The sequence below is a fragment of the Centroberyx affinis genome, unplaced genomic scaffold (assembly GCF_046629955.1).
Source record: "Centroberyx affinis isolate AG114_WGS23_722 - 3 ecotype Tasmania unplaced genomic scaffold, CSIRO-AGI_Caff_v1 ptg000642l_1, whole genome shotgun sequence".
Classification (NCBI taxonomy): Eukaryota; Metazoa; Chordata; class Actinopteri; order Beryciformes; family Berycidae; genus Centroberyx; species Centroberyx affinis.
This window is the reverse complement of record NW_027279268.1, coordinates 326594-338170: the sequence shown is the minus strand read 5'-3', so window position 1 is coordinate 338170 and position 11577 is coordinate 326594. Positions and strand designations below refer to the sequence as shown.

At 42.6% G+C, this 11577-nt stretch overlaps 1 protein-coding gene across 1 annotated transcript; it reads right to left on the bottom strand.

Annotated features, from left to right (window-relative positions):
* Window positions 1–75: 75 nt before the first annotated feature.
* Window positions 76–11325, bottom strand: npat (nuclear protein, ataxia-telangiectasia locus). The gene is made up of 17 exons (XM_071518911.1): window positions 11174–11325; window positions 10841–10959; window positions 10666–10726; window positions 10459–10531; window positions 10271–10311; window positions 9548–9793; window positions 8907–8982; window positions 8558–8681; window positions 7954–8045; window positions 7706–7787; window positions 7342–7438; window positions 7100–7216; window positions 5442–6785; window positions 5023–5123; window positions 4828–4915; window positions 2187–3583; window positions 76–1291 (listed from the first exon to the last, which is right to left on the bottom strand). The coding sequence occupies exons 1-17, from the start codon at window positions 11208–11210 to the stop codon at window positions 1211–1213; spliced, it is 4176 nt and encodes a 1391-aa protein (XP_071375012.1). The 5' UTR covers window positions 11211–11325; the 3' UTR covers window positions 76–1210.
* Window positions 11326–11577: the final 252 nt, after the last annotated feature.

The window sequence follows — 11577 nt, the reverse complement described above, 5'->3', positions numbered from 1 at the left end:
TGGACATGAAGGTGAATGACAGCACTGAGCCAATATTTTTTTTTATTTCCTCCGTATTCGTCGCGCATAAATAGATACAATACCTTCAACTATACACAAGCGACTTTTATTGTGAAATCTATGTAAATAGCTAGTTCCAGAAGTAAATTGTTGAGGTCCAATCGGCGATTGCCAGATTGGCTAACAAAATATGACTGTTGCAGCATTGCACGATACTATTGCAACACTAATTATCTTTTATCAGAGGGTTATAACAAATCTATTAACAGTACAAGTACATTTCAGATGCCATCTTGAATGAAACCGTGAACAAGAAAACTTGCAAAAACAAATACTGAAAGGGGCACTGGGCTAATTTGCAACATGTAAATTCCTAAAATTTATGAAGTGAGGGATCAAGTGTGTGCACTGTGGAAAAACACAGAGACTGTTTATTTGTTTTATTAACATTTTCTAGAGAATGTTGAATAAGGAACAAATAAAGCCTGAGTAAGCACGTTTGAGCAGTTATTTTGTTGCAGCTGCTTTCAAACTGTAAGTGTCCTGTCCTACCACAGGGAAAAAAAGATCTACACACACACACACACACACACAGTGTTGCCATCAAAAAATATTAACATATTAACTTTTAATCCTTCAATTAACCAGACTTTTCTGAGCATGAGTAGAACATGATGACAAGGATTTTAATTCAATGCAATTAAAATTACTAGTACAGGCATTTTCCAAAACGTCTTAAATCCCAAACTGACCAACAGTGTTAGCTGGATTCCTCAAACTGGAGTCAAATATTGACCAAGGAGGTGGTTTGAGTCACCGAGATCCGATCTTTACCATCTATGCCCCATTACACGCAAGTGTTCTCAGTTAATTCTGCAGCTGTTTCGTTGCAGTATAGATCAGTGATAATTAAATCAAAGGACCTTGCACAAGAGAACATGAAAAACAAACTGAACTTGGTTGCCCCATTGCTGTAACAGAGGATTTTTTCCAAATCTTTCACATTGGAATCTAACCGTCTAACACAGTAAGCCAAATAAAAGTCTGTCATTGGCCTAAGGAGACATTATAGCTTAAAAGGTCTCAGGCAAGGTTACTAATAGGAACCATAGGCACTGGTTTAGCAGATGGCTTGTTCTATTCCTGGATAGCAACCTAAGCAGGTAGTGATCCGGTAGTCCTTTCGTAGCGGTGTGACTAGTGACCAAACTCACTCATCATAGTGAAGTGAAGAGAGGAATTTATCCACATCCAAGTCATCGGGGAAGCAATCTAAAACTTTCTTCTGTTTCTGTAGGATTAAAACCATGAGTCAGAATCACATGACAAAAAATGAAAAAATGGAATGCAAAATTCACCATTTATTCAAAGACACTGTGAGACAATGAGTTAATCTTCTACTGTGATTAGTGACTCAATCAAAACGCAATAATTTATCCAGAATCACATGTGCATGCAGGTTGTTTAGAAGTATGAAATGTCCGGAATACCGAAATGTATTGAAACACTGGACTACTGCTTATTTAAAAAATGAAACATGCATGTGCAGATTCTGAAATGCCCTGCACATTCTGATTTGCAATTATAATGCTTTCAGGTGCATGCAGCACAAAATTTGTGCTAATAACTGCACACAATCAATAGAAACACTGTACTGTGTGTTGTTCTGTATTTCCACTGACGCTACTTTTTCTGAAAATTTATGTACCCGTGGCACTGTAAGGCTGTGTTCACACAAGTCCAGTTTTTCCAAACTGCCTTTTTTACATGAAAGGTAATGGGGAGCGGCTGCAAGGCAAATAGCAAGCATCTTCTTTGGAAAAAGCACTGAGCCTGGTTTCTTTTTTGGCAGAGTAGAGCACCTTTTTTGTGAGCCAAGTCAGCCAACCAAGGCAGGATTGGCAGCTGATTGTTTACAACAAGAACAACTGGAATTAAAAGTACTGGTAGAAAAGTTGATAGTTGTTATGAAATTCTCAGGAACTCTGATTAAATAGGATCATTCTGGGAGCATATAGTGTGGTGTAGGAGTTTCTGATGAAGTGTTGACGTGATGAAGCATGCATCATACAAAATACAGTTCAGGCAGTGGCATTTCTAAAAACAAAACAAAAGGAATAGCGTGAACACAGCTTAAGGCGTTTTAAATGTGTCCACCAAATGGCATATATTTCTGCTGTACTCACCTTTTCTTTCTTTTTGCTGCTAGAAGAGTGTTTTGACTCTTTCTTTGCTGGGGGACTGGCAGTAGGAGAAGATTGCTTGCGCTTCTTGGAGTTTTTCGAGGTTGTGGGAGACTTCTCCCCAACCCCCTCTTGGCGCAAGCTGTCCTTCAGTGGAGTGCCTGTCCTGGCAATGGCGGCGCGCGACAGGATCATGAGTGTGTGAGCGGCCATGTTAATGCTGTTTTCACTGCCAGCTTCGCTGGCTGGGCTGCAGGTGGGGAGGTCTGGGGTGGTGGGAGGCATCAGATGCTTGGGAGTTCCCTCTACCTCTCTACCTGGCCTCTGTCTGGCAGGGGTCCTGGGGCAGTCAACAGAGTCCTCCTGGTTACGGCCAGGCCCGGGGGTCAGGGGAAGTGGAAGGTCTGTATAGACAGCGCCGGGCCTCTTGACTGGGGTGGAAGGAGAGTTGAGCCCCTGGATGTCCTGGAGCATCTCAGCCGCCTGTTTGGCGAGAGAGCTGGTCTTAGAGGGGGCCTTAGTAGACTTGGACTGGGGGTTAGGGGCTGGCGGGATGACAGCTGGCGGGCTGAACTCTCTCGGTGCTGAGGAGGGTGCTGACTGCTGTTGCTGCTCTCGCCTGCTCCCCTCCACTTCATTTTCCTTGTTAGCCGTCACATTTGGCAACTCCTGAGAGGGAGTCCTCTTCTCTGTACGTCCCTCGCGGGCTTTGGCAGGAGCTTTATCTGCAGGTTCTTTCCTGCTGCCATCCTCTTTCTCCTTTCTACTCCCTGATTTCAATACATGATCAGAAGACAATGACCTAGAACTATGGGAATTCTTGGATTTTACCTGATCACCATCATTATCATTTTTGTGTTTCCTCTCAATAGATTTTGATCTCCCTCCCGATTCTGACTTCTTTAAAGACTCAGGCTGTGAGGTGTCATTCCTGCTGGCACTTGCACTTTGAGTTGTTGAGTGGTCATGGGTTTTATGATCCTGTTTACGAGGGGTCTTTCTTACATTATCTTTCTGGTGCTGTTGAGGAGGCATGGGTTTCTCTGTCTCTTTCACCAAAACTAATCCAGCCTGAGTATCATCAGAGCATCTAACAGTCTCTATCCTCCTTTTGGGCTTGTTGCCACCCAGGATAGCAGGCTTTGTTCGAGGGGCCAATTGGGGTTTATCTTTCTCAGTCAGCTGGACAGAAAGTGAAGTGGGAGTGTTTGCTGCTGGAGGTATGGTTGTAATCCTTTTAGGGGGATGTGGTGGTGCTGCTTCTCCGGAAGAGTCAAAACGGAGAAACCTTCGATGACTGGGACTAGTGCCTGTTGGTATATTCTGCTGGCCTGGGTTTTCAGCTGACAGGGGTTGGACCACCTTACTAACCAAATTTTGTTCAGGAGTCCCTGTAATGCCTGAAATTCAGGAAAATTAGGCAATTAAAGAAACTCATTCAGGAGGGCAACATTGAAGATTCACTATGGTGATTCAAATTTTCAACCGGGGTCATATTTCCTTAGTTTTATGACGATTGTGTTATTTCTTCACTTACTTCACTGTAGAGCTTTATGTACTTCGAGCTCGCAGAGGTACGCAAAGCAATCTCCAGCAGTCAAACCCAAAAAGCGATTAAAACTTGTCACCCACACTGCAGTGGTGCCTGCCTACGTCCGATTCCTGATTATCCATTGCCTGAAACTTGCGGTATTTGATATGTCATTTTACCTAGTGTGGGCTAGTTTGCAAGTAGACTGTTCAAGAACTCTGATGCCGCGTTCACGTCATATTGGATTTTCTGTAAATACAAACTGCCAACTGGGAAAAACCTCCTAGTGGTAATTACAAGAAGGATATGTCAGAATTTTTTTTGGGCTCTAATATCTCCCACCTGGCGTCACAAATTGTGGAAGTATGAAAACACAAGTGGTAAACATGGGAATCCACCGATGTCAGCAGTCCAAGGTATTAAAAATCAAAATGACCAGTTTTATTCACACTAATACAATCAGCCGTACAAATTAATAAAAGCAAGAAATATCTAATTCACTTATGGTTCATAAATAAAAATTATTTTGGATGTGGACATTCCAATGACTATAACACTTGAACACTTTCAAGATAAAACAAAATCCCTTTCTTCCACTTCTACTGATACGATGTGAACGCGGCACAAGAGCAGCAGCCAGCAAGTAAACTAGGAAGTGTGTGAGCACCACTAAAAACTATCAAATGGACTATTATAACTGAAATGTTGTGATAATTGTTCAGTCACAGCTATTTAAAGATGTATAACTGCAGTGTGAGTGTTACTGTGTTGAAAGGTCATGTTTTAATCACTTTAAGGGTTTGACTGTTTTGATTGGGTTGGCCCTTTACAGCAGTGGAGAGCAGGTTGTGTATTGGAGAGCAACGCTCCTTGCGAACTGGAGATATGTAAAGCCCTACAGTGATGTCATTTTCTACACTGTAGAGAATTACTTTACAGAGAATGACTAGCGTCTACAGTCATTCTCTGTCTAAAGTCCTCTGAGACATGCTTGTGATAAAGGGCTATATAAATAAACTTGAACTTGATGTAAATGATGACATTTTGAACACAATCAAAAACTAGGAAACTAACACCCAGGTTGAAAATAACCAGCCTTATCCTTTAACTTACCTGAGATCATAGACTGTTTCAGGGCCACCGTGGGGGGCTTGGGTTTGACTGTTTCTGACTGCTTTATTGGGCTTGGTATGGCGACAAGCTGAAAATACAATGCTGATAAGTATTACTGTTCCAAAAAATGGCAAATAGGGTTAGAATAAGTGTTGAATCCAATTTGAGCATTGCAAACAAAAATAGTAGCGTTACCTGATTGGACACCATCTGGAACTTCCCCAGAGTGTTCTGCCCCATAACAGATACAGGAAGCATCATGGATTGAACAGGTGATTGTAAGATGAGTGTTGATCCTGAAAGTACATAACAACACACATTGTTTTTTTATGTTATACTCTATTAATCCCTAAGGGGAAAATTTGTCTCTCTGCGTGGGCCAAAGAACTCTACACAACCAAATACACATGACACGTAAATAAGCATGGACAGTTGCAACCAAAAATCACAGCCAGAGGGATCTAGATCAAATTCACGATGAGGTAATTTTTCTTCATCAGAAATAGTAAAGGGCTTTGATTATCAAAGTGTATTAACAAGGATTCTCATGTGACATTAAGATAAAGTCATCTGTAAAGATGATCCATTGTTGTAGCTAAACAGTTGTCTCTTACCAGTGGGGTAGCCCTGAGAGCGGGGCGGTGTGGCCACAGCATACTGGCTGGGAGGCAAAGGCTGCGTCTTGGAGATACCAGCAGGCACTATCACCTGTCTGGCCTGGGGGTCGGTAGCCAAGGGGTCGGTTACTACGAAGTAACTGGCAGTGGCTCCTGGGAGGGTGGGGTTAGTGGTGTCCAAGGGGAGCTGGATTATGTAGCTGGGTTGGGCCTGTGATGTCCCTGCTAATGTAGATGCGACTACCACCCCGGCTTTCCCACTGAGAGGATTAGCCTCTGTGGCTGTAGGTTGGAGGACCTCAGAGCTTTGTAGGCCGCTAACTGCCTGTGCCGTCTCGTCCGGGTTGGCCTGTGGTGTGCCGGGGCATCCAGGGGTCTTGGCTGGAGAGGAGAGGAAGATGGTGGGTATTTTGTCTCCGGAGATGCTGGAAATTGCCTGATTCAAGGCTGACTCGCCTGAAGAAGCCTCATCCTGGTTATCACTGATGATGATCTTTAAGGAAACTACATTGCTGGAATCAACTGCACCCTTGATTGGTGTGCTGTGGCCTATGGTTGGAGGGTTAGGTGTTGCTGTAACTGGTGCAGAGGCTGAAGCAGATGTAGGTGAAGCAGATTTAGTAGATGTTACTGAGGGAGTGGCCACTGGTTGAGGGTCTCCCCCACTGCTTGGAACTGACATTGTCACATGAGGTAGGTTAGCAATCAATGCCAGAGTTTTGTTGGATTTATCTGGTATAGGTGTGGCAAAACTAGATCCATAACTAGTAACCGGACGGGGGGCTGTAACAGATTGCGCTATATTCTCAGCTTGGGTTTTTGTCTTTCCTTCAGCCCCTTGTGCTTGTTTATCCTCCCGTATTTTGTCCACATTAGAAACCAGTGTGGTTTCTGGTGCTGCACATGCAGCAGCGTTGCTTGTTGAGGGCATTTTGTTTGACTCATTGGGGACAGTGGAAGTGGGAGTCCTGTCCTCTCTGGCTGGCTCCAACACCTCCTGAGTGCCTGTGCTAGAAATAGGGGGAGGAGGAGTATTCAAAGGTTCATCTATGTCCATGGGTGCTACAACGTCGCTGCCACTGAAGAGAGAGCCTTTCTCTTCTCTGTTAGAGTCCACTGCAGCAGATGAGGAGACACCTGGTTGTTCTTCACTCACTAACAACTTGGCTGTGCTATTCTCAGTTCTGGTTGTTCTGCCACTGGGGTTCAGAACCATTTTCTTTGACGAGCTGGGGGCAGCAGACTTCCTTGTCTTCCTGGTCTTCAACTCTTGTCCAGTCCTCAACTTCCCTGCTATCAGCGTTGTATCGGAAGCACTTGTAACATCTCTGTGTGTAGTGCCTGAAAAATGAGATGGATGAAAAATGTTCTGATTCATTTATGCCCTTTAACTTGCACATCTAAAGTGTGAGTACCCAAGTATGTATATGCATCTCATTCACTAGAAAAAAAAAGAGTAATCAAATATTCAGTTAGAGAAAATGAGTATTCAGTTACTAATTACATGTTATTTACATCCCTATTGTATGCACCCATACTGGTTACAAACTATGTGAAGATTTTCCTTGATCTGTGTGACATAGGAGACAATAATCAAGGATGACATGGGTGTTTGCTCCTCATGGGAGCTTAATTACTTCTAAATGGAGGAATACCTGGAACTTCGCTCTGAATCGGCCTGTCAGCAGATGAAGGCCCGGCGGTATCACTCTCTTCTGGGCTACTGCTAATATCTCCATCCCCTGGTTCCAGCTCAGTGATTCTGGTTTTATCTGCAAACACATTATAAAAAATAGTTTAAAAAAATAAATGGTAATTGTGTCCAATTGTGTGTGAAATACTAAAGAGAAGTACTCTGCACAACAGATAGAAACATGGCAAGGTACATAACACTTACTGTAATCAAAGAGGTCAAAGAGAGCCTGAAAGGCTGGGTCAGACTCTGTTTGCTCCAATATGTCGTGGATGGCATCATCACTCATATGGATTTCCCCCTGTACAGGAGGATATTAGTGAGGAAATAATGTAACACCACACGCAATAATCCAACCAAGACTTGGGAATGTGATTGCGACAATTTAAAAAGGACAATTGGTCTTAAATTGTATTTCCCTAGATCCATTTGGTTATAAAGAAATATTTTTAAGAATGGAAAAAAATGCTGACATGAAATACGTTCAAATGGAAAACCTGCTGTAAGTAACATGTCATGGAGAGCACAAACACACATACACACACTATATAGTTAAATTTGTCAGCACCTGTAATCCCAGGATTTCATCTATAGACTGGTCTGGCTCCACTGTACTGCAGGACGCCTTTGATGTTTGGGGCGATGGATCGCTGATGTAGTACAGACAACACACAGAAGAAAACTTTATAGCCATGTTATAACATGCTTGCAAGTCAGGCCACAAATTTGCATGCCACTGACAATCAAAAAAAATCATCTATCCCAACACCCTAATTAAGAATTCAAACTCAACACAATAGCAGTGTCTTCATTTACCTTGCAAGGATTTTGTTGATGTTTTCAGCAAGCTTCTCTTGTAACGACCTGTCACCCAATATCTTCTCGCGTGCGTTTTGTATCACCAGTTGCTGGGGAGATTAATGTTATATTAAATTTATGACACGTGAATGTGAAAAGAGGAACGATACTTTCAAGGGAAAGCATACTATTTCCAGATGCCATGAAGAGCCATTATCACTTAAAATCTTGCCAAGTGTGAAAGAGTCAACCCGGGTAAGTAGACCCTGCAAAATGACCCAACACCAGGGTTTAGAATCAGATAAAACTCTGCTCGGTATGAAAGTTCTGTGCTCAAGCCGTGTTGTTCTGTGTCTGGAACATCATGTTGTCTGCCATTCTGAACACAAAATGTGAACAAGTCTGCTTTCAATGACGTTATAAGGTGACATCCAACAGGACATTCCTGTGCATCAGGCATGTTGTTAACTGCCTCCTACACAGGATGGACCCAGATCAGCATACTGTAATAATCCCGGGTGTGAGTGAAAGCGGTTTTTGTTTGGTCAAAATTTCTGTATTTTAAAAGGCAAACGAATAGCAATCATATTAACAGTAACGATTTGATGGGAGAGGCACTCACTGGGAAGTTCTCATCGACGACCTCTTCAGGCTGGGGTTCTGCAGCAAGGCTGCTGACAGTCATGGTGGATCTCCCAGTGCCACTGGACCCACTCAGACCGCTGCCTCTCCTCCGGGGGGAGTCCCTGGAAACAGGGGAATAGATTATAGAGTAGAGCCGATATGTTAACCGATATGTAGGATATGTGATGGTTATTTTCAAGATTTTCACATTTACTGTATACTAAACTGTGAAGTAGAAGGAACAACTCTGAAGCAAAATGCAGGATATGCGCCATTTGGCAATTTGGTCGAGGATGTTATCTAGAGCAAGCCTAATCATTTAAAAAAGTGATAACAATACATCTTACCATTTCCGTCGTACCGGAGACATTGGGCCTGGGGTTAACCGATGCTCTGAAACTATTATCTGCACCGGTGAATCTCCTGTAATGGACAAATTATTTTACACATAATCCAAGAGCAGACATTTCTTCTAGTTGATGATGGCCTATGAAACAAAGATTCAATGTTGTGATACTACTATGCTTACACATTTGCTCACTCTTTCCAAGGGAAACCTGGATGAAAACCTGAAGCAAGCTATGGGCTTCACAAGGGCAATTTCTGAAGCTACTGTCAAAGGCAAAGGACTTTTGGTTTTTGCTTGTGTTGTGTATCAGTACACATAACAGACCTTCGTTCAGAGAAAATCTATGAATATGATGTGGTTTGTGTTTCAGCATTTGAGCAATGCTGTGTCACCAAAGTGGGATAATTAAGACCACTGCTAGAGAGAATGTGAAATAAAAATGACTGTTTACCCAACTTTCCCCTCAAACACAAACAAGTCTTCATGTTCAGAATGTATTTTTTCATCATGATAAATCATACAAATAAAACTCTTTTTAGCACTGCAACCTGCAGTCAAAATAGCAGCTGGGCCAAAAGACAGATCTCCCCATGCACCACATCTACATAAATAAAAGAAAAATATGTTTATGATACTTACTGGACATATTATTGACTAATCGACCACCTTCTTGGATCTGAAGGTGTGTGCCACTGAAAGAGGCAGGTCTGGTCTGCAGGGCTGTATAGCTCACAGGAGTGGAGTGTCCCAGCATGCTGTGGGGGGTGTGCACAGGGTTGATGATGGAGCCCGTCTCGGGAGTGGAGGGGCACACAACGCCGCCAGCGGGGGACAGGGCCAAGGTCCGCTGCCGTCTCATGTTAGCCACTCCAACGCGTGAACGCACTGTAATGGACAGAGGCTTGTAAAATAAGATTGCCTGTGGATTTACCCTTGATTTACCCTGAGTGGACATACAACTCGGACAATCTACCTAATTCAGAGTTGCATCTCTAAGTTTTGCAACCAAATCATTGTCTTAAAGGGTAAAAATCCTTCTTTAACCACTTCTTCTTTAACCACTCCTCCTTCCATTTACATCTCAACCTTAATGACACAAGTGGATTTAAAACATGAAATCGGTAAAAATCATAGCTTTCACCTAAATTCATCTGGTCAGTCTATTTTATGAAAAGAGCAGGCGCTCCTGATACTTTGTACACTCAATGTATTAACTATATACAGTATGAATCCTGTATATGTAAATCTATCTGTTGGCTCTGTAGTACTATGGACAGAGGACTGGAGGCATTTGGAAGGCAATGGAATGTCCAAAAACAGCTAAATTAAAACTCTCACCAGACAAGCTGATAACAGACTTACTTCTTTGAGATGCCGATATAGCTGGGGAGTTCTGCAATGATCTAGGAAAAGATATACCAGATAAAATATGATGCAACGTCAACAAATATCACTGATGAAGATCCCTCTCAAACTTTGAATATAAAGCCATGACAAAAGAGATCATAAAGTTGCAGTGGTTTGGGTGTTTAAACTTGGAATTATCTTACTTGATCTGGTTGAGTGTAAAATCCAGCTTTTTCCACAGTGAGGTCATCATGGCAGGTACCTCGTGACTGCTCTCTGTTGAGAGAATTGGGAAAAAGCTGAACGAGAATTCATAATAGCCAGAGAAACACGAGTTAGGATATATTGTAAATTGTGGATATATTGTAAATTGTGTATTTACTGACAGGGACAATGGCAGATCACTTTACCTTTTGCTTTGGCAGCCACATACTCATTTAGGATGGTTGCTAGGTTCTTCCCAAAGAGAGACTGCAGCAGTATGCAGAAAATAATCATTTCCAAGGAAAGCATCACAGATACAATGGACATATTTATGCGAGTAACAATCACTGTATTGTTTGTGAAAAAAAACAGTACACTTACAAATACACAAGCAGGAATAACTCCATCTTCTGTGCTGTGTTCAGCATACTCTTTCAAGTTGGGGCTCTCGTGAATGAAAGCTTGACGGGTGGCGGACAGCCCTTCTTCTTGCAGGTACCCTGGAAGTACAGTGACCAACCCTGGGTTAGCTGTTAGAGGTGGCAGAGTAGAGCCAAGACAAGCAGCTTACACGCCAAATACATTGCAATGCCAAGGGACGTTGTTGTTGACTGTTAGCTAACGGTAACGCCAAGCTAACTTTAGCCGCCCTGTTGACAGCGAAATAACATTGTTGGCTAACGCTAGACCTTTGCTTCGGCTAACTAGACTTACCCAAAACAAGCCGAGCTACGTCGGACGGGAGCAACATGGCCGTTTGACGTTCTGTAACAGTTAGGTGCAACTGTTAACAATTACATGTTCAGGGAGCTTACTTAGAAGTCATTTGAAATAAAAAAAAAAAATCCAAGACATCAATGGTATTGTGTACGCGACGTCCAAAGGACACTGCTCACTCAAAAGGCGGGGAACTCAAGCACCCATAACCCGGAAGTTCCAAATTAATCTGCAGATTGGCATCTTGGTAGTTGTAGACCTATAGATAAATATCTGACTTCATTGTACTCTACAGATTACGATATACTTTTTGGATTGTAGCATATCGAACTATACATGGACAGACAATCTAAGGAGTGAACAGTATTGCCTTAGGTAAAAGAACACCCTTGTTTCACCAT